Source organism: Podarcis tiliguerta, assembly GCF_965153285.1.
Source record: "Podarcis tiliguerta genome assembly, chromosome: 13".
NCBI classification, from domain to species: Eukaryota; Metazoa; Chordata; class Lepidosauria; order Squamata; family Lacertidae; genus Podarcis; species Podarcis tiliguerta.
The window spans coordinates 42,076,460-42,100,630 of record NC_139546.1 but is presented as its reverse complement, the minus strand read 5'-3'; the positions used below and the strand labels follow the sequence as shown (position 1 = coordinate 42,100,630).

Sequence of the window (24,171 nt, the reverse complement as noted above, 5' to 3'; positions counted from 1 at the left end):
GCAGAATACCAAATGGGTTTCTTGAAAGGAGAAGCCTTTGTGTGTGTGTGTGTGTGTGTGTGTGTGTGTGTGTGTAAACCATTGCCATAACAAGATAATGCTCAGGCTTACTCTTTTAGTTGAGCTGGAGCTAATTAAGGCTTTCTCCGAGACTTTCTCTAGGACTTTTAACTCAAGCCCTTAACTCAAGCTTTGTGAATATAATAGCTGCCAAATGACAGAGATAAAATACTACGGCTGTTAAAAGCTAATAAAAGACTAATAAAAATAATAAAAACCACATCAACTGATGCAGAGCTCAAGTTGATGCTACCACTAATGACGCCATCTTGAAAACCTGGAGGTAGGCTGTATGAATTGTGCATTGCTTTGTAATGATTTGTTGGGTCTCTGGACCGGAATAAAGATTGATTTGACTTTTAGGTTTGCTTATGCAATATATTAGGTTTTTAAAAGGGGTGCTTAACTCAACTCAGCAACTTTTCTCAACCAACCTTTTTTGGACTAGCACACATTTCTAATTTTGAGGATTTACTATGAGTGCCAGTCACAAAATGGCTGCCATGGGAGCAGGACACAAAATTAGAGAGAATACATTTATTTCTGATCTTTTTAAAAGTTATATGTAGGCTGCTACTAGTAGTAATAGTTACATACTCAGTTCCAATATACAACAATGGCATAACATACATACCGGCACACTCTTTAGTACACCAGAAGAACAATTTGATCTTTGAAGTAGTGAGATTCCATTTTTGAATTAAAGGGCTACCATAGCATAAAAAAATGGCTTCAAAAGATAAAACATGGCACAGCTATCCTAAAAAAGCTGGCTTCTAAACTTAAACACACAGAAAGAGTTCTTTTTAAAAAAAAAATCAATAAATCCAGAGTCAGTAAAGAAGCACAGAATTCTTTCTCTCATCAAAAAGAGGCAATATAGAAATGAATGGAGGCTCAGGAGCTGAGCGTATAAGAACACAGGAAACTGCCTGTATCAGAGCATTGCTTCATCTAGTTCAGCATTTTTACACTGGCTGGCAATGGCTTTCCAAAGTTTCAGATTTGGGTGTCTCCTAACCCTACCTGGAGATGCTGGGCATTGAATCTTAAATCTTCACCAGCAGATGCTCTACCATTGAGACCACTTTTAGTGAGTTGTAAGAACAGTGTGGTTCCCTTCATGCAATACATATTCATTAACTAATCACATAATGTTATATCTCTTACCAATAAATAATGGGTGGGATTCAACTAATGAGTTCCATCATCAGAAGCTGACACAAGGACTTTTGCTTGCGTAACAGGGCTTTCCTCTTCCATGTCCCCAAATTTTCTCTAGAGGGCAGGAGAACCCTCAGAGCAGTGCAAGGGGAGAGGAGATGGATGATAGTCCCATTTGGCAAGCCAAAATGATTGCCCGGACAGAACAATCAACATAGCACAATTTTGAAATCTTCCCAAAATTGTGAGTTTTATAATATTTGCATATACTGATTAGGGATGATAACCAAAACAACCATGATCATCACTGTCGTCTTACTGTGAAGAGGAATGCCAATAAACTGATGAGAAAGGGATCTCATGACAAAAGTACATTTTGGTAGACAACATTACAAGACAAAGGTAGCCAATGTTGTGCCCCTCCAGATGGTGTTGGACTCTAACAAACCATCCCTGAGTATTGGACATGCTGGCTGGGGCTGATGGAAGCTAGAGTTCAACCACACCTTCAGGGCACTACTTTGGCTTTGACTGTCCATGAACCCACAAACATTATGAGCTCATTTGCATTCATCTGTCCATGATGTTACCTGCCACAGCTGTTGATTCAGAAGCTTTTGCTTTCCTTGTCTTCTATGTCTAAATTCGGATAACTGCATGGCATGAAAAGCGTGAGCCAGAGCATAGGCAGCATTGTAGATACCATAGCTGTGGACAGTCATGCCTATTTCAAAAACCGATGCAGGAAGGGTTTCCAGCTGCTCCTCCCCAGTGCAATTTTTCTCATACTGCTTATCTGTCCTCGAGTTGGGGAACAAACAGCTAAATGTCTGCTCCCAGAAGATTTGGATGAATCCATCTTGCTTTCTTGAGGTGGGGCTTTGGTTCTGAATAAATTTCTGGAAGCCCAACACCTCATTTGAGTGAACTGCAAAGGACATAGCACCATGGAGGAAGTCTATATTCCACAGTCTTTGTATGTTGACTGATGTGAAATCCATTGGGGCTGTCATGATCCAGACTTTGGTCTTTGTTGGCAGCTCTTCATATTCTGAAAACTGGAGCAACATCCTCAAAGTCATCATGCCCTGGATTTCACTGTGTAAGACCAATACATTGGCTGTTGCTCTCATGATGACCTTAAGTGTTCCAACTGTTTCATCTACCAATTGAGAAAAATCACAGTAAAAAGGTATTGCTGGGAATCTTTCTATAAAGTCAAAGCATATACCACTCTGAGAAAACACGGGAAGCACATTCTGTACAAACTTATTTCCATTGTCATCATCCTGAAAAAGCACTCCAACCCATGTCCATTGGAAATGCTGCAGTACCTGGAGAATGCCCCAATATTGATAGGACCCATCTGGAAACATCCAGTGAAAGAAAGCTCCTTGATTCTGGTCATTTATCGCAGGAGCAGAACCATATGTGAACTATAGAAAATAACAGAGGGTGGGAAAGATGACAAGCTTATTTCCATACTGAAGTTTCTCTGTGAATGCATACTAACCAATAAAATTGCCAAACAGTAATGCAGTGTTTGTCCCCACACGCCAGCAAAGCTACAATCCACATTTCAATGAACACAGAAGAGAAAAAATATAAGGTACAAGCACACACGTTGTGCCTTTTAAAATGGGATTATAACAAAATCCATGAACAACTATAGTTAAGAAGTGCATACTATTTTGATTCAGCACTCATACTGCCTTCAGTAATTGTTCCCTTGTTTTGATGGCCACAGCAGGGAACGTGGCTATATTTTCTTTGGGTTAATAACAACTTATGCAATAAGGAGAATTCAAACATTTCTTCATCTCTCTTATTGTGATGAGATCCCAAAACTACACTTTTGGCAAATATGTCCTTTACTCCACAGAACAGTCATCCCCAAATCAGTGCTCACCAGGTGTTGATTGACTATTTTATTTATCTTAAAACATTTCTGTACTGCCTTTCATAAAATCTCTGTGTGGTTCTTACAAGTTTACAGTAGGAGATTCTGAGAATACTTGCATTCAGGGTCTGCTTGATGAGATGGTACAGACCCAAGGGGATTGAATCCTGTATCATCATGGAACTTCTTCAGCCAGCTTTCCACAGACACAAAGTCAAAATAATTTCCTAACACCACTGAGGGCTCATCCATACTGTCATTTATTGTGGATAGCAAACTTCCTGTACCTCCAATAAACCTCTGCTGTCCATATGACTTTCTCCTTGCAACACATTCCCCTCCTTTAGTCCATATTTTCTCACACAAGGTGTACTCCAAAAGGAGAGGGCATGAGAAAATATGAATGTAGGGAAAGCAGTGATTTGGAGGAGAATGTGATATGGACAACAGAGAATTAATGAAGGTACAGAAAGCTTACTATCCACGTTAAATGACAGTATAGATAAAACCAGAGCTGCTTGCTTGGAATTAATTTACAACTCAGTGCCCAATAATGTAATAGACAGTATTGTCCACACTGACTGACAGCAACTCTCCAGGGTTTCAGGCATAAGTCCTTTTCCATCCCTACCTGGATATGGCTGAAACCTTCTGCCTGAAAACAGATACTAAGCTGGCATCCTTCCCCTAAGATTCAGTTGGCTCCTAATGAGACTGAACATGTAACATCACACTCTAACCAGCAAAGCTAACCAGCTCAGTGTTACAGAGCCATAACTAAAAGGAAAGAGAAAAGTCAATGGCTTGTTCAGCTCCCACATTTCATATCTTACCTGGGGGATCTTGTAGTTGCTCAGGATGGTTGCCATATGGAAACCTATCTCAGCCTCAGGTCCACCAATGACTGCTATTGTATTGTCCCGACCATCACATTTATAGTTGGGGACTGACCTGTCTTGTGTGGAGAGCAGCTCCAGTGAGGCAAGATAGGTCCAGCTTGGACTGAAATGGCTATTGAAGATGTTCAAGCCTAATGTGACATTTGGTAAAATCAAGGGATTTTCATTGATCTCATTTATAGCAAATAACAAGGCCAAGATGTGCTGGTAGTTCTGCATCAAGATCCTAGAATGAAGAGTTGCAGGCCGCATCACTTTTAGAATATGCTACTTGCCGCATTTCAATTCAATATATAAATAAATATTACTATCCAAGGCTAAGTGTGTGTGTGTGTGTGTGTGTGTGTGTGTGTCCGGCATGTTTTGGTGCGATAGTTAGAACTCAGTATATATCATTTATTATAGGAAACCTCATACCTGCACTGAGCAAGAACACTACCATGGAATGTAATTATGGACTGCAGGGTTTCAAGGGAATCAATGGGGTAAATTGATCTATGATTGCAGGATGCTAGCTAAATCTACTACTACTACCACTACTTCTACTGGTGGCACTAGTACTCCTGCTACTAGCAGCAATTGTAATAATAACAGTGATATAGCTTCAGGGTGGATGGAATAAGTTAATAGCCAACATTAGTCATAATAAGAGTAGACTTCACTCTATTGGTTTCAGATGCTCTGCTCTATGACTTAGTTGGCTATAAGGCACTGTTTTACTGGTAAGAGGAGACAATGAGCTGCAGCATTGCATTTAAAGTGTTTTTGCATCACATTGAAAGTAAAGCCAGTATTCGCTTGCTAGATAATAGTATCTGGAAGGATGACATGGTGAAAGAATCAAAATAAGTGCTTACACAGTCTGATCAAGCAGTTCCTCAGAGGGATGCATAGTGAAGCTTATCGGGTTGGAGAAAACGTAGATCTGAGAAAGGATGCCGGCAATGAGGAACTCTCCTGGCAGATAATACTTGTGAAGTATAGGAAGGCTGCTGATGGTACAGTTAGCAAGATGAATATTGCATGATACCTGAGGCATCAGCACTAACGCAACCATCACAAGCCCCACCATCTTGCATGAAAATCTTGCCTCTAGGCATCAGTTCATTACTTATAGTTTGCTAGTTGCTAGTGGAATTATCTAAGGAGAAGATTAGGCACAATCCTAGTTGATTGAATAATTACAGGGAGGATAATCATCTCTTGGCTATAGCATGCTCTATGAGCCATTGTAGACAACACAGAACTCTCATATCTCAACAGGATGCTGATCTCATCCCTGTGGTGGAAGGGTGTGGTTGGGTTGGAAGGTTCCTTGGCAAACAGCCCTCTGGCAGGGCCTATCGTTGGGCAGGGCCTATCGTCCTACACTGTTACAACCCATCTCATGGGACACCATTTTAACCTACAAGGCCTCAGAGAAACACTGCGTAAGAGGATTGTAGGAAATGAAAAGGACAGCTAGACCCACCCAGTTGTATAGACGTTGCCAGACAAAACATGTTTTTCATAGTTCATTAAAATTCTCCTCTGGTCTCCACCTAGAGGAACAGAAACAGTATGCAGAGAGACCAAAATAGAAAACAGTGTGCAAGAGCTATATTTCTGGGGGTGGCGTAAAACATTTATTTATTAATTTATGAAATTTCTTGGCTGCCCTTGACCTTAGGTTCACAGGGCAGGTCACAACTATATAATCAGGTAACATAAAAATCTAATAAAACTAGCAAATGAATGTACATTTTAAAAAACAACAACCCAGCAGTGGTCCCACATTCCAGATTGTCATTCAGCTTTTCAAATCTAGAATGCTTCTGCATTCAGTCATCAATTTTAATTGTCATGGGATATCTGGGGTAGCTCAGATGGTACAGCATCTCAGTGTTGTGGGTTCAAGCTCCAGGCTGGAAAAAGCTCCAGGTTGGGAAAAGATTCCATTGCAGAGGGGTTGGAACAGATGATCTCCCTTATCCCTTCCAACTCTACAATTCAATGATTCTATGTCATACTGAAGGTTTTTCATGCTGTACAGCCATTTCAAGAACTGCACAGCATTCAACTCTGTTACAGTAGTAGCAGTAGCAATAGTAGTAGTAGAACAACAACAACAATTATCACCATCATCCTGGAAGAGCCACTATTGGCCCCAAAATAGGAAAGCTCTGAAAATCAGCATATGGTGGGAAGGAGTCAATAGAATAGTAGAGATACAAGTTTTGTTAACCAAAACCGAAATACATATCTGGCCAGACTCTGGAGCATAATAAATTGTATATGCTTAAATCTGCATATCTATGGCATACTCTATTTTGATGACCTAGGCAAAAACCATCTTAGCTCTTATATGATGCAACTTTAATAATAACAAATAAAGAAATACGGAATTAACTAGGATATATTTTTCCTACTTCTTAATTTATGATGGCAGCTTTCACCCAACTGTAAATAATAATAATAATAATAATAATAATAATAATAATAATAATAATAATAATAATTCCTCCCTCATCTGGCTGGGTTTCCACAGCCACTCTGGGCAGCTTCCAAAGAATATTAAAAACACAATAAAGTATCAAACATTAAAAACTTCCCTAAACAGGGCTGCCTTCAGATGTCTTCTAAAAGTCAGGTAGTTGTTTATTTCCTTGACATCTGATGGGAGGCCATTCCACAGGGCGGGCGCCACTACCGAGAAGGCCCTCTGCCTGGTTCCCTGTAACCTCACTTCTCGCAGTGAGGGAACCGCCAGAAGACCTCAATGTCAGGGTAGAGACGCTCCTTCAGGCTGAGGCTATTTAGGGCTTTAAAGGCCAGCACCAACACTTTGAATTATGCTCGGAAGCATACTGGGAGCCAATGCAGGTCTCAGAACCGCCAGAAGACCTCAATGTCAGGGTAGAGACGCTCCTTCAGGCTGAGGCTATTTAGGGCTTTAAAGGCCAGCACCAACACTTTGAATTATGCTCGGAAGCATACTGGGAGCCAATGCAGGTCTCAGAACCGCCAGAAGACCTCAATGTCAGGGTAGAGACGCTCCTTCAGGCTGAGGCTATTTAGGGCTTTAAAGGCCAGCACCAACACTTTGAATTATGCTCGGAAGCATACTGGGAGCCAATGCAGGTCTCAGGACCAGTTTTATATGGCTTGACCTAATCCCTGGATTTCCTAGGCACTTTATCCAAAACTGCAGGCAGAATCCCCATCCCCTGTGCTTTTTTTTGGGGGGGGGCTACTCAAGGGTGTGCACTGCCCAAGCCCAACACAGATACCCCACCCTGGGACCCAATGCATGCTTAGTTTGCCTTTCTGGTTAACCATCCCTGCACAAGCTAATATAACAGACAGAGAAGCAAGCTTTCAAACACATCAAACTATCTTATTTTATTTTAATAAAGCCAGTGTGGTGTACATTTGGAACACAACCTGGGAGAGTTCAGGATTCAAATCTCCATTCAGCCATGAAGCTCACTGTGTGACTTTGGGGAGCCACTTCCTATCAAATTAACGTACCTCACGGGGTTTTATTAAATCAGTATGCTGATGACCAGAGCCCATGAGGCCGGGTGAAGCACTTGCCTCAGGTGGGGAAGCACAAGAGGTGTCACTCTGTTCTCTCCTCCACAGTGAAAAATTGCTCCGGCCTGGGCATAAAGGCATGGACCTCTGTGCACTAACTGATTCAGGCTATGAATGTCTAGATGACCTGTTTCGGCATCTTTTAAATAAAAAAAACACACACAAGAAAAAACATGTCAGGGACGTTCCCATTCTGACAAACAGTGAGGGCTCTAAAGAGGAGGAAGGGCAAGCTGAGGGGAGTAGAAACTTGAGCCTTTCACTCAGCAAGATCGAAATAAGCCTCTCTTGCTCTGAAATGTTGCCTGTCAGTTCTCAAAGCAACAGAGAGCTGACGAAGATAACAGAACTGGTTGGAGGAGAACAGGTGGGGGTAGACTGCACTCCAGGACTGGCCATCCTAAGACCAGGAGGAGGACAGCGTAAGACTGGAAGAAGGTGGAGTAGCAAGAGGAAAGTACCCTGCCTTGGCAGGAAACAGAAGGTAGCCGAGTCAACTGACTCTGACAGTGACAGATGAGTTAAGGATGCTCTGACTGCTGAATCCTGTAATTGCTGAACAAATCTGAAAGTAATAAAGCTGTCAGTGTGCTGTGTCTTGTGTGGGGGAGATGTACTAAATCTGACAAACACTACAAGGCAGGGGTAATGTGGCAGTCCACAGATATCTCATAAATGGATCCACAGGGCTCTGATTTCTGAAGTGGACTCAGGATCCAATTGAGTCAGATGAATCCACTGCAGAATCCACCTTCTGTGGAATCCTCTTCCACCCCTCGGCTTCTGGGAAACTTAGAAAGAAATTGGGCAGGTTTTTATATCATAGGCAAAGTCAACTACTAGAATTTGTTTATTGTGTGCCAGTTTCTTCTTACTAACATATCTTTGCTGTTCAGCTCAGGCCTCAGGATAATGATATAGCATTTGGGGGAAAAGATGCAGCCCAGTAACCCAGCACTGGAGGTCAAGATGGAGAAGATCTCAACTGCCACCATGTATTTTCCCTTTGTGCTCAAGTAGGTTGGAATGAAGGACAGCCAAACACTGCAGAAGACCAACATGCTGAAGGTGATGAACTTGGCTTCATTGAAACTGTCTGGCAATTTCCTGGCTAGGAAAGCCACAGTGAAGCTGACAAAGGCAAGTAAACCCATGAAACCCAGGACGGAGTAAAACATGGTGACAGACCCTTCATTGCATTCCACTATAATTTCTTCAGGCATGGAGTTCATGTCAGATTCTGGGAATGGAGGAGAAGTTGCAAGCCATACACTGCACATTGTGGCTTGATTAAGAGTGCAGGAAAGAACAATGGAAAAAGCCAGTCTATTGCCCACCCACTTCCTCATCCTGGACCCAGGCTTGGTGGCCATGAAAGCCAGAAACACTATGATGGTTTTGGCCAAAACAGAAGAGACAGCAACTGAGAAGATGACACCAAACATGGTTTGTCGAAGGAGACACGTCACCATCTGAGGTTGCCCAATGAAAAACAGAGGGCAAAGGAAACACAGCAGGAGGGAGATGAGGAGAGTGTAGGTGAGGTCCCGGTTGTTGGCTTTGACTATAGGAGTGTCCTTATGCTGAATGAAGACCCAAAGCACCAAAGCTGTGATGGAAGAAAAGGAAAGTGCCATAATGGCCAAACTGGTCCCCAAAGGTTCTTCATAAGACAAGAAGCTAATACTTTTGGGAATGCAGAAATCTTTGTTGATATTTGGATACTGTCCTTCTGGACATAGAAAGCAGTCCGCCATGTCTGAAAAAGATAGAAATCTTTATTGTACATAGAATCCCAAATTGTAGCTTACTGTACTAATCAACCTGGTTGGTCAAAATCTGCAAGAGAGATGTGCCATCTCAATAGGGCTCTATAAGCAAGTGTGTTCCAAAAGCAACCAATGGTGTAGATCTCCTTCAATCAAAGGAAATTCAACCAAGCACTGAAGCTGCCTTTCTTATTGGAGAGCAAATGCACTGTAGACGTGCTAGACTAGAGGTGTTTAGAACTGTGGCTATCCTAAAAGAAATGTCCTATCAGCCTTGAAGCTCACTGAGTTATCTTACACCAACAAATATGTTTCAGACTAACCTTCTAGCGGCTCCCTCACTGCGAGAAGCAAAGTTACAGGGAACCAGGCAGAGGGCTTTCTTGGTAGTGGCGCCCACCCTGTGGAACACCCTCCCAGCAGATGTCAAGGAAATAAACAACTATCTGACATTTAGAAGACATCTGAAGGCAGTCCTGTTTAGGGAAGTTTTTAATGACTGATGTTTTAATGTATTTTTAATCTCTTGGTGGAAGCCACCCAGAGTTTCTGGGGAAACCCAGCCAGATGGGTGGGATATAATTTATAAATTATTATTGTTATATTATTATTATTTTTCAATCCAACCATCTCTTATTAATATGTTTCTGGTGTTTATTAATGTGTTGTATGCTGCACACTGATTTGTTATATTTTCTTTGAAAGTGTAGTTATAAATATGCAAATAAAATAAATAAAATTAACACCCAGAATCTATGCATAGTTGTTCATTAGTTTGAAACCCTGTGTCAGATAATTTCATATAGGGATTTGAAGAGATAAATTTCCACTTAGTTTGGTTAGAGTATGATATTTTTCATTATTTCCTCCAAGCTGTTGAACTGACCACTATTTGTTAAGCATGAACATATCACTAGGAGTATCCTATTGTAACCTTTTGTCAGCACACACTACCCCTTTAGGATTCTGAACAACCTTTTTGATAGAAGACAGGTGACTATAAGCTGATAAGTTTTGGAAAAGGTTTCTCTTACCCTTTTCATTGGAGATCTTTCCTTCTGGACACGGGAGGCAATCGTAGCAGCAAACTTGTTCACCTTCTTTCTTGGTCTTATGATAGCCCAAATGGCAATTGTCATTACATGTGGAAAGGGGCACTGCCTGTTCATAGATGAAAGAGATAAAGGTTTAAGGATTCAGAAAGTATGTATCTGCCTTTCTGTTTTGAAAATGCAACAACAACAACCAGATCCTGTTGAATATTTAAATAATGGTCCAATGCACCCCAAAAGAAACATAGACCCTACCTGGTTGAAACTTTTAGACCACACAATGGAATCCTCACAAATGTTGAACACTTTATCAGGAGCAGCCTGTGGGTCTATCCTTCCAATTTTGACGCTAAGAAAGGACTGATTGGGGAATACAATCCAGTTTCTAATATCAAATCCAGCTTCTATTTCCCCATTTTGGTCAAAATAAACCTTTTCATTCACACTGTTATTAAATGAGACTCTCCTGACATACTGGTGGACCTTAAAAAAACACATGCATAATTATGATCCAAGTGATATACCTTGACCACTAACTGTGTTGTCTTTTAATATTTTTATTAGTATTTGTAATCAGCCTTTATTGAGGATCTCAGACAACAGAAACAGTAGTGTATTTTTTTTTAAAAGATAGAGTTATTTCTCCCCCCCCCCTCCTCATTCATATCATTAAAAGCCCGACTCAACAAATAAAGTTGAATGTTGTGATATTCAGGACAGATAAGCACAAGTATTTCCTCTGCAAATACAAAAGAATTCATAATCTTAAATTTTGGTTATTGACACCACTGGAAAAGCTTTAAAAGGGGACACAGCAAATTTGCGGTGCATAAGGTTTCAAATAAGTCTTCTCATAATGGCTATATACTACTTTGGGGTTCAGAGTCACAGTGCTTCAGAATATCATGGGCAGCAGTAGGAGTGGACTGCTGATCTACTGGCAGACTTTCAGTAGGTATCTGATTGGCTATTGTAGGATAATGGATGCTGAACTACATACACCAGCAAAGTTCATTTTTTGCATTTAGAAGACTAGAAATACTTAGGAACAAATTTAGCATTAAACCCATTCCACATGCTGCAACTCCCAACTTGATCCCAATGTTTTGATAACTTGCTTAAAACAAACAAACAAACAAACAAACAAACAAACACTAATTGTAAATGTTATCATGTGTTTGTAATAACATGCAACTTTGCCATTAAGTTCTACCCTTCCAGAATGACCAGCTAATCAAATCCACAACGATACAAACTGTTGTAAAATGGGTGATAAATCAAAGGTAACAGTTTTCAGCCATAACATGCAGGTTTAACAGAGAGGAAGAGTGATATATGTAAGACAGACATACTGAGTTCTATCAATATAATAGTGACTGCTCTTGTTTTCACCTGTTCAAACGGTTACCTGCCATGGATGGTTATTCAGAAGCTTCCAGTTACTTCCACCCACCATTGGTCTGGGTTTAACTTGGGATGAATGCATGGCATGCAAAGCATGGGCCAAAGCATAGACAGCATTGTAGATGCTATAGCTGTTGCCACTTATGTTTGGGTCAAAAAGAGGCTCAGAAAGAGTCTCCGGCTTCTCGTATCCAGTGCATAATTCCATATCTTGACCATCTGTCTCAGAGTTGGGGAAAAGGCATTTGAATGCATATTGCCAGATATCCCTGATAAAGCCATCTTCTGAATCTACAACTGGATTTCTCATCTGAAGAAATTTCTGGAATCCTAACAACTCTTGAGAATGAATTGCAAAGGATAAAGAACCATCAATGAAGTTTGCTTTCCATCTGCTTTGATGCCCAACTGATGAGAAGTCCATCTGGGCTAGCATAATCCAGACTTGACCACTTAACTTCACTGGTATATTCAATTCAAACATGTAAAGTAGTGTTGTCAACATGATAATATTCTTGACATCACCATGCAAGATAAACACATTGGCAGTGCTTTCCATTATAACTTGATTACCCTTATTCACCTCTTTCAACATATTTATAATGCCACTGGAAAAGGATAGGTTGGGGAATCTTACTATGAAGTCAAAGCAGATCCCATTCAAGGAAAAGAGGGGAAGTATGACATTTACAAATCTTTCTCCAGTCTCATCATCCTGAGAGCAAATCACTCCAATCCAGGTCCACCTAAAAAACAGCAGCAGTTGGAGGATTCCCCTATATTGATGGTTTTTATTTGGAAACATCCGGTGGAAGAAAACAGCTTCAGTTACATCATTTATTTCTGGAGTAGCACCATAGGTAAGCTAAGTAAAAGAAAAAGTGTGGCCGAAAAGGAAAGCGTGTGCATTTATTTCCACATTAAATTATACAGATATGATTTCTTGATAACAGCAAAAGCAGAAAAAAATTATGGTTGGCTGCACATGTCCCATATCAACAATGATTCCGGATCATACACTGTGTAAAAAGTTACCCATATGTTTTTACCTTAATGAAATAGATTCCATAACAAAGGTTCTACTATGGAGAACATGAAGATAGACAATTGCAGAACATGTAACCACCAGGAGGGGTTCCTCCAAATAAGTCAGTGAATGGGGATGTTCATATGACAGTAAGATGACCCAAGGTTGTAGACAGAACTGTTTGACCATTGTTAAACAGTAGCATATGTATACAGGATATTTTTTAAATAATAAAATCATATGAATCAATAAACCTTTCCCCCTATTTCATGATTAACTGCAGCATGCAAGTTATGCCTTTCTGCAGAGCTTTCCAAACTGTGTGTCACAATAGCTTAGTGAGTTGGCTGCATGGTGTAGGTGTGTTGCATGATATGTGTCCATATCTCTTATAAGAGGTTGGTTTTACCTCCGGTTTCCTAGTAAAACTGAATTATTTTGTTGCAAAATGATGAACTTTCCAACATGGAAAATTTGGAAAGCTCTGCCTTTCTGTTTGTATAATACAATTTTGTATCCGCAAACCATAAAAAGAGATGTATTAATAAGCTCCCATGATCCATGAGCACATCTTACCTGGGGAATCTTGTAAATACACAGATTAGCTGCCATGTGAACACCAACATCAAAACTCGGTCCCCCAATGACTGCTACGGGATTGTACTGGGGGTCACACTTGAAGTTAGGGATGCATTTTCCATGTGCAGAAAGAAGTTGCATTGAGGCATGGTAAGTCCAGCTTGCACTGAAATAGCTATTGTAGATGTGGAATCCCAGGGTTATATTAGATAAGAGCTGTGGATTGTCATTAATCTCTTTTACAGCAAATACCAAGGCTACAATGTGCTGGTAGCTCTGAAGCAACATTCTGGAAAGAAAGGCAAAGTGTACGTCATAGATCATCTTGTCCAGAATAAGGCATTCAAAAGTATGTATCATATCTATTTCTTGTTACAAACGTTGGGTGCCTCCCTCTTTCTCTGCCAAGCGGTAGGAAGATTAAAGGGGGTTCCATGCCCTCACCCACGAAGATCATGGCCACTGGTCCCATCACCTCCTGGCAAATAGAAGGGGAGGAAATGGAGGCAGTGAGAGATTTTACTTTCTTGGGCTCCATGATCACTGCAGATGGTGACAGCAGCCACGAAATTAAGAGACGCCTGCTTCTTGGGAGGAAAGCAATGACAAACCTAGACAGCATTTTAAAAAGTAGAGACATCACCTTGCCAACAAAGGCCGTATAGTTAAAGCTATGGTTTTCCCAGTAGTGATGTATGGAAGTGAGAGCTGGACCATAAAGAAGGCTGATCGCCGAAGAATTGACGCTTTTGAATTATGGTGCTGGAGGAAACTCTTGAGAGTCCCATGGACTGCAAGAAGATCAAACGCATCCATTCTTAAGGAAATCAGCCCTGAGTGCTCACTGGAAGGACAGATCGTGAAGCCGAGGCTCCAATATTTTGGCCACCTCATGAGAAGAGAAGACTCACTGGAAAAGACCCTGATGTTGGGAAAGATGGAGGGCACAAGGAGAAGGGGACGACAGAGGATGAGATGGTTAGACAGTGTTCTCGAAGCTACAAACATGAATCTGACCAAACTGTGGGTGGCAGTGGAAGACAGGAGTGCCTGGCGTGCTCTGGTCCATGGGGTCACGAAGAGTCGGACATGACTGAACGACTAAACAACAACAACATGCCCTCACCCACGGTCTGTGTTCCTTTGGAGAACTGAAATATGGAGGAGAATGTCATAGCTTTCATAAATATGGTTTATTCTCCCCTATTTAAACCTTCAGTGTGCACTGAGGAGTCCAGATCTTACAGCATGGTCATTTGCAGAGGGGATTGTCCCCCACAACACTGCAGCCTTGGAGTCCAAGGCATCTTTCCAAGCCGGCCTTCAGCCAGCCTCCCCAAGATGGACCCCAGTCCTTTTTTCTGCCTTCTTCTTCACAGCACACCTTGCTAAAAGCTCTCTTTTCCTGTCACCTCACACCCAGTTACCCGGACAACCTTCCAACACACACAGCCTGTCTTTGTTCACACCTCAGGGTGGGGAGATGGGGACACAGTTCTCTTGTATTGCCAATGACCCTGTATTCTTCCTTAATGACCCTAACTTGGCCAGGTCGTTTTGCATAGGCTGGTTTAGGAATTCCTCTGCAGCTTGTATTTCTTGCTTCACATCCCAAATAATAATAAACATACCAGTTAATAATTTTAGGGTTTAGTGGGGGGTCCCCCCTAAATCTATAACAATACGTTTAATTAGTGTACGGCACAAAAATATTATATGGCCACAGTTCAGATGTGAAGAAACACTTATAAGGAATGGGAATGAATTCAATTCTGTTCTTATTTTTAAACCTAATCTGCAGTTTCCAAAACAGTATATGGACTGAAAACTCGACATAATTTGAATTTTGATAATATCCAAATTTTACAGTGTACAATTTTACATTTTATATTTTTATGAGTTGGCAGTTTATAAGTATTCTTACAAATATATAAATACAATTAAAAATGCTTTTGCTGCTTTACAAAATATCAGAATCGGATGCTCCTGTTTGATTTTAACAAGGGGGGGGGTGGTAAAGTGACCATTCATAAGGGAGATGGCAGAGCTGATATACTGGGAACCTAGATTGCATCCGTGGAAAGGTGGAATTGTAAAAAAAGAATTATTTTTACAGACGTATATCTGGTTTTTAAAAAAGAAGAAGAAATGAAATTCTTACAAATAATCATTAAAGCGTTCATCAGAAGGATGTTGTTCAAAGGTTATTTCATCAGAAAAAATATAGAACTGAGAAACGATGCCTGTAATGATGAAGTCTCCTGACTGATAATACTTGTGACGAACAGAGGGAGGGTTGTTGATGTTGCATTTATTAACAGGAGTATTGCATGACAACAGAGGCAGCAAAACTGACAGCCACACAAAGAACAGTATCTTCACCCATGAAAATGTCTTAATGAATGTCATCTTCTCTATTTCCATATCAACATTCACATGCCCTTGAGCAGCACAGTCTGATTTGAATGGAGATCCATTGGACTTATTGCAGTGAAGGCTTATTCCGTGAAAAGTATCAGGGATAGTCTGTCTTACAGAATGCTGATTCGCACTAGCCCTGGTTCTTCATGGAAAAGTCTGTATTAATGGTTGTGTTATGTCCTGCTAGTTGTTTTCCTGTGGTTATCAGAGGTCCTCTGAGATTTGAAAATGAAGTGGAATAAATTGTGGTGAACTTGATCATTACGGAGAAGATAACATCTTACTCAGAATTGCAGGTTCTCTGAGACATGGCAGAGGAAAACATGCTTATCACATCCCAGCGGACGTTGCTTCCCATTTTCCTCATTGGGGCAGCAAGTGATACAGGAACTTGCATTGCTAACTTCTTTTTACCCAGATTGCATCAGAACCAGAATATTGTTTGCAATGCATTTTTGGAAAGTGGAGATTTTGGAGGCAAAAAACCCATTCAGCAAATAGGACTAGAGAAGGACACTGGGGCAATGGTCTCCTCCAATGCACAAGCAGCACAGACCCAGCATTCCATGTGATTGTGCCAGGCCCAGCAATTGCATATGTAGAACATAGCTATCAAAATGTTGAATGTGATCATCTGAATGTGGCTGTCTGTAGGCAATAAAAGAGCTTGAGAAAGAGAACTGGCATTGGCTAGGAGAGGATGTAAATCTCTGATGTTGTGTTGAACTGTTTTAACTGGGGAGATGTATGTGATTTCTAGTGGTGTTCTGTTACTTTCTCTTTGGAGTCTGTCATAACTTGCTGTAAGACAGACCCAAATGAGAAAAAGCTCTGGGAGGAAGACCTTTCATTGCCTACAAACAACTCCTCACCCACAATAATACAGCAACCAGACTTAACATGGAGACTGGCCTGCAATAAATCCAGATGCCAACTTTGCTGCCACATACACCCATCACTGGCCCAAAAGCATCACTGGGCCCCAAAACATACCATCTCAGGCTTATTTAATCGCTCATCTTCTAACCTTGTGTATGCCATCAAATGCCAGCAGTGCCCTCTATATTGGACAAACAGGCCAAACCCTACGCCAAAGGATAAATGGACATAAATCTAACATCAGAAATCACAAGACAGAGAAGCCAGTAGGAGAAAACTTCAGTCTCCCAGGACATTCAATACAGGATCTCAAAGCAGCTGTCTTGTTACAAAAGAATTTCAGAAATAGACTTGGAAGAGAAGTTGCTGAATCACAACTTATTACTAAACTGAAAACTATGGAGAGACCTGGTCTCAATAGAGGTTTTGGATTCTTGTCTCATTACATATGCTAAAACTAATTTTGGTTATCTGCATACTATCTCATGCTTTTTCCCATAGGACTAATTACAGTCATGAACAGTTGTCAACAGGTTTACCATACCTATTGAGTCAATCACCCATCTCCAACTACCCTTCTGAGAAAAACCCCACCCCACCCTCCCACTATATAGTGTATAAGGGCCTGGTGAAGTGTGCATGCACATGAAAGCTTATACCCAGAACAAACTTAGTTGGTCTCTAAGGTGCTACTGGACTTTCTTTCTTTCTTTCTTTCTTTCTTTCTTTCTTTCTTTCTTTCTTTCTTTTGACTGCATTGCACCAACACAGCTATCTACCTGAATCTAGAAATTTGCAACGTAAAGAAAAGAAGCACTATCAGGCACAGGCAGTGTGGCAGGCCACAGATATCTCATAAATGGATCCACAGGGCTCTGATTTCTGAAGTGGACTCAGGATCCAATTGAGTCAGATGAATCCACTGTAGAATCCACCTTCTGTGGAATCCTCTTCAACCCCTCAGCTTCTGGGAAACTTACAAAGAAATTGGGCAGGTTTTTATATCATAGGTAAAGTCAACTACTAGAATTTGTTTAGCATATGCTACTTTCTTCTTATTAACTTATCTTTGCTGTTCAGCTCAGGCCTCAGGATAATGATATAGCATTTGGGAGAAAAGATGCAGCCCAGTAACCCAGCACTGGAGGTCAAGATGGAGAAGATCTCAACTGCCACCATGTATTTTCCCTTTGTGCTCAAGTAGGTTGGAATGAAGGACAGCCAAACACTGCAGAAGACCAACATGCTGAAGGTGATGAACTTGGCTTCATTGAAACTGTCTGGCAATTTCCTGGCTAGGAAAGCCACAGTGAAGCTGACAAAGGCAAGTAAACCCATGAAACCCAGGACGGAGTAAAACATGGTGACAGACCCTTCATTGCATTCCACTATAATTTCTTCAGGCATGGAGTTCATGTCAGATTCTGGGAATGGAGGAGAGGTTGCAAGCCATACACTGCACATTGTGGCTTGATTAAGAGTGCAGGAAAGAACAATGGAAAAAGCCAGTCTATTGCCCACCCACTTCCTCATCCTGGACCCAGGCTTGGTGGCCATGAAAGCCAGAAACACTATGATGGTTTTGGCCAAAACGGAAGAGACAGCAACTGAGAAGATGACACCAAACATGGTTTGTCGAAGCAGACACATCACCATCTGAGGTTTCCCAATGAAAAACAGAGGGCAAAGGAAACAGAGCAGGAGGGAGATGAGGAGAGTGTAGGTGAGGTCCCGGTTGTTGGCTTTGACTATGGGAGTGTCCTTATGCTGAATGAAGACCCAAAGCACCAAAGTTGTGATGAAAGAAAAGGAAAGTGCCAGAATGGCCAAACTGGTCCCCAAAGGTTCTTCATAAGACAAGAAGCTTATACTTTTGGGAATGCAGGAATCTTTGTTGATATTTGGATATTGTCCTTCTGGACATTGAATGCAGTCCTCCATGTCTGAAAAAGATAGAAATCTTTATTGTACATAGAACCCCAAATTGTAGCTTACTATACTAATCAACCTGGCTGGTCAAAATCTGCAAGAGACGTGTGCCATCTCAATAGGGCTCTACAAGCAAGTGTGTTCCAAAAGCAACCAATGGTGGGCATCATTGCAATTCTAAGAGAACAAGGGAGGTATTCATGGTGAGTTATGGCACCTTTTTTCTGGAAAAATAATACTGAGTATAATATTTTTCATTATTTCCACCAAGCTGTTGAATTGACCACTAATAGTTAAACATGAACATATCACTAGGGACTCATCTACACTGGGCAGTTAAAATGTTAAAAATGTGTTATAAAAATGTGACACTAGAGGGTGCTGTAGAGCACCAATCCATCCTCAATGGAAAATTGCATTCAGAGCTATATTACGGTGGTTTGCTTTTTGTAGCTTTTTTACATATCAGTGTAGATCCAGCCTAGGTGTATCAAACTATAACCTTATATCAGTAAACTCTACCCCTTTAGGATTCTAAACCACTTTTATGACAAAAGGGAAAGGAATATAAGCTGATAATCTTAGTAAAGGCATCCCTTACCCTTTTCATTGGAGATCTTTCCTTCTGGACACGGGAGGCAATCGTAGCAGCAAAATTGTTCACCTTCTTTCTTGGTCTTACGATAGCCCAAATGGCAATTGTCATTACATGTAGAAAGAGGTACTGCCTGGCCATAGAGGAAAGAGATAAATATGTAAGGATTCAGAATATATATATTAGGAATTGTTCTATGCATAGAGAGGAAGGTCAGGGCCTGACTAAGTCTTGACAAGTCTTAACATTCTTGGGTCTCAAGAATGTCTTGATGTATCTGAGTTGCAATCAACTCAGAAATTTAACAGCCTCATTTGTTACCACCACTACCCTTCTAGTGATGCTCCATGTGTTGGGCAGAGTGTCTCTGATTGTATCCATCGGTGGAAGGACATGTGTAGTAGCACTTTCTCAGCCAGTGCAATGACAGATCTTCCCTCTCCATGCTGTACTTCAGTCTTAAAAGTGGGAAAACACACAGCCTCTTTTTTGGTTGAAGCAATTTGGCAAATCACAACCATTTCCAGAAAAAAAGTAGGCTTGATCAAGTTTGCAGAATGACATAGCTTTCTATTGCATAGCCACAAGGTAATAAACAAGCTAGGACTGAAGGCAGAATAGATGTCTGTAGCTGGAAACAACCATGTGTTTCTCCCTTTCTCTGGGTGTATTATACAGGGAAAGAGAATCTTACATAATCTATTTACCCAATTTTGCAATGATTACTTTTGTGGGCAATATTTGGTAGCAGATACATATTTTTTTGAATATTCAATGGTTCAATGCACCCCAAAAGACACATAGACCCTACCTGGTTGAAACTCTTAGACCACACAATAGTATCTTCACAAATGTTGAACACTTTATCAGGAGCAGCCTGTGGATCTATCCTTCCAATTTTGACTTTAAGAAAGGACTGGTTGGGGAATACAATCCAGTTTATAATATCAAATCCAGCTCCTATTTCCCCATTTTGGTCAAAATAAACTTCTTCATTCACACTGTTGTTAAATGAAATTCTCCTGAGATACTGGTGGACCTTTAAAAAAATTAAAAGGAAAAAAAAAACCCATGCGTACCAAGTGGTGTGAGTACACTTTGACTAGTCACAGTGCTGTCATTTTTTTTTTTTTTTTTTTTTTTTTTGTAATCAACTTCCTTGAGAATCTTGGACAACAGAAAAGGTAGTAATAAAATTTTAAAATTACACAGATGTGAAAACAATTAGAGATACTTTTTTCCTTTCCTCTCTAATATCATTAAAACCCTAGGTCAACTAATGATGTTGAATGTTGTTGTATTCAGGACAGATAAACAGAAGTATTTCCTCCGCGAATACAAAGGAATTCATAATCATATGTTTTGGGAATTGACACAACTGAAAAAGCTTGAAAAGGGGACAAGACTACTTTGGGGTCCAGAGTCACAGTGACTCAGAATATCATAGGCAGCAATAGGAGTGAACTACTGATCTACTTGTGGATTTTTAGTAGGCATCTGATTGGCTACTGTGGGATCTGGGATGCTGATTTCCATGTGCCTCTGTTCTGATGCAGCAGGGATCTTTTTATGCACAAGAAGGCAGGGAATACTTAGGAACAAATTTAGGATTAAGCCCACTCCACACGCTGCAAATCCCAACCTGATCCCAAACTTTTGATAATTTGCCAAAACAAGATAGCTAATTGTAAATGTTTGAAATGACATACAACTTCGCCATTAGTTATGCCCTTCCGGAATGACAAGCTAATCAAATCCACAATGATATTAGCTGGAGAAAATCTAAACTCGTAAAATGGATGATAAACCAAAGGCAACAGTTTTCCATCATAACATGCAAATTTGACAGAGAGAAACAGTAATATAAGACAGACACAGTTATACCAATAGATAAAGTGAGCTCTCTTGTTTTCACCTGTTCAAAAGGTTACCTGCCATGGATGGTGATTCAGAAGCTTCCAGTTACTGTCACCCACCATTGGTCTGTGTTTAACTTGGGATGAATGCAGGGCATGCAAAGCATGGGCCAAAGCATAGACAGCATTGTAGATGCTATAGCTGTTGCCACTCACGTTTGGGTCAAAAAGAGGCTCAGAAAGAGTCTCCTGCTTCTCGTTTCCAGTGCATGCTTCCATATCTTGATCACCTATATCAGAGTCAGGGAGAATGCATTTGAATGCATATTGCCAGATATCCCTGATAAAGCCATCTTCTGAGTCTACAACTGGATTTCTCATCTGAAGGAATTTCTGGAATCCTAACAACTCTCGGGAATGAACTGCAAAGGATAAAGAGCCATCAATGAAGTTTACGTTCCATCTACTTTGATGTCCAACTGATGAGAAGTCCATCTGGGCTACCATAATAAAGACTTGACCACTTAACTTCACTGGTATATTCAATTCAAACATGTAAAGTAGTGTTGTCAACATGATAATATTCTTAACATCACCATGCAAGACAAACACATTGGCAGTGCTTTCTATTATGACTTTCTTAGCCTCGTTCATCTTATCCTTCATTTTTGGAATGCCACTGGAAAAGGATAGGTTGGGGAATCTTACTATGAAGTCAAAGCAGATCCCATTCAGAGAAAAGAGGGGAAGTATGCTGTTTACAAATCTTTCTCCAGTCTCATCATCCTGAGAGCAAATCACTCCAATCCACGTCCACCTAAAAAACAGCAGCAGTTGGAGGATTCCCCTATATTGATGATTTACATTTGGAAACATCCGGTGGAAGAAAACAGCTTCAGTTACATCATTTATTTCTGGGGTTGAACCATAGGCAAGCTAAATAAAAGAAAAACGTGTTGGGGGGACGGAGAGTATGTGCATTTATTTCCACATTAAATTATACAGATATGTTTGCTTGATAACAGGTGAAAGCAGACAAAATTGGCTGCATTTGTACCAGAATAACCATTACAATGATACCAGTTCATGCACTGAGTAAAAAGTCACGCATATGATTTTACTTTAATGAAATAGATTCCACAACAAAAGTTCTACTATGGAGAACACAAAGATGGACCACTGCAGGACATGTAACCACCAGGAGTGGCTCCTCCAAATAGATTAGTGAATGGGAAAGTTCATATGACAGTAAGATGACCCAAGGTTGTAGAAAGAACTGTTTGACCATTGTTAAACAGTAACATATGTATGCAGGATATTTTTAAAATAAAAATATCATATGAATCAATAAACCTTTCCCCCATTTCATGATTAACTGCAGCATGCAAGTTATGCCTTTCTGCAGAGCTTTCCAAACTGTGTGTCAAAACAGGTTAGTGAGTTGGCTGCATGGTGTAGGTGTGTTGCATGATATGTGTCCATATCTCTTTTAAGGGGTTGGCTTTACCTCCAGTTCGCTAGTAAAACTGAATTACTGTGTCACAAAATGATGAGCTTTCCAATGTGGAAAGTGTGGAAAGCTCTGCCTTTCTGTTTCGATAATGCAATTTTATATCCACAAACCATAGAAAGGAGATGTATGATTCATGGGCATATCTTACCTGGGGAATCTTGTAAATGCACAGATTTGCTGCCATGTGAACACCAACATCAGAGCTAGGGCCCCCAATGACTGCTACTGGATTGTACTGGGTGTCACACTTGAAGTTAGGGATGCATTTTCCATGTGCAGAAAGAAGTTGCATTGAGGCATGGTAAGTCCAGCTTGCACTGAAATAGCTATTGTAGATGTGGAATCCCAGGGTTATATTAGATAAGAGCTGTGGATTGTCATTAATCTCTGTTATTGCAAATACCAAGGCTACAATGTTCTGGTAGCTCTGAGGCAACATCCTGGAAAGAATTTACAGGGTGCATCATAGCTCATCTACTTCAAAAAAAGGTGTACAAAAGTATAATAATAATAATGATTTATTATTTATACCCCACTCATCTGGCTGGGTTTCCCCAGCCACTCTGGGCGGCTTCGAACAAAATATTAAAATACAATAGTAGGTCAAACATTAAAAGCTTTCCTAAACAGGGCTGCCTTCAGATGTCTTCTAAAAGTCTGGTAGTTGTTTATTTCCTTTACATCTGGTGGGAGGGCGTTCCACAGGGTGAGTGATACTACCGAGAAGGCCCTCTGCCTGGTTCCCTGTAAAGCTGGCTTCTTGCAGCGAGGGAACTGCCAGAAGTAGGTTTCGTATGTATTTAATTTAAATAATGTACTGCACAAAATTATACTTCCACATTTCAGAGAAGTGTGAAAACACAGTTATAAGGGTGGGGAATGATTTATTATATATAGGCCTGATCTTCCATGTCCAAAACAGTATATTGACTGAAACAGATAATTTGAATTTTGAATTTTCCGGAATTTTACAGCATACTCCTCCAGGCAATAATGTGCACCTACCAGCATAAACTGGTAGTGCATACTAGTGCATTAAAATTGGGGGAGTATCCTCTGAATCTAATATACTAATGTTTAATTGAGAGCATAATGCACTACTAAACGAAAGAAAATTTATAAAGATATATATCTTGTTTTTCAAAAATGAATGAAAGAAAATGCAGTTCTTACAAATAATTATTAAAGAGTTCATCAAAAGGATGTTGTTCAAAGGTTATTTCAAAAGAAAACATGTAGAACTGAGAAATGATGCCTGTAATGATGAGGTCTCCTGACTGATAATACTTGTGACGAACAGAGAGAGGGTTGTCGATGTTGCATTTATTAACAGGAGTATTGCATGACAACAGAGGCAGCAAAACTAATAGCCACACAAAGAACAGTATCTTCACCCATGAAAATGTCTTAATGAATGTCATCTTCTCTATTTCTATTTCTATATCAACATTCAAATGTACTTGAGCAGCACAGTCTGATTTGAACGGAGATCCATTTGACTTATTGCAGTGAAGGCTTATTCAGTGAAAATTATCAGGGATAGTCAGT

At 40.4% G+C, this 24,171-nt stretch overlaps 1 protein-coding gene across 1 annotated transcript; it reads right to left on the bottom strand.

Moving 5' to 3' along the window:
- Window positions 1–417: 417 nt before the first annotated feature.
- Window positions 418–22,950, bottom strand: LOC310662984 (vomeronasal type-2 receptor 26-like). Its single transcript, XM_083410443.1, has 5 exons — window positions 22,772–22,950; window positions 10,403–10,529; window positions 5,495–5,564; window positions 3,958–4,249; window positions 418–2,660 (listed from the first exon to the last, which is right to left on the bottom strand). Exons 1-5 carry the CDS (start codon window positions 22,913–22,915, stop codon window positions 1,785–1,787), a joined length of 1,509 nt encoding a protein of 502 aa, XP_083266569.1. The 5' UTR covers window positions 22,916–22,950; the 3' UTR covers window positions 418–1,784.
- Window positions 22,951–24,171: the final 1,221 nt, after the last annotated feature.

Coding starts and splice junctions, on each gene's coding strand:
- LOC310662984 (XM_083410443.1), bottom strand. CDS start 22,915: ATGCAACTTCTTTCTGCACATGGAAAATGCATCCCTAACTTCAAGTGT. Junction 10,530..22,771: donor GCATTTACAAGATTCCCCAG/GTAAGATATGCC, acceptor ATCTATGAACAG/GCAGTGCCCCTTTCCACATG. Junction 5,565..10,402: donor AAAGATCTCCAATGAAAAGG/GTAAGAGAAACC, acceptor CTGTTCCTCTAG/GTGGAGACCAGAGGAGAATT.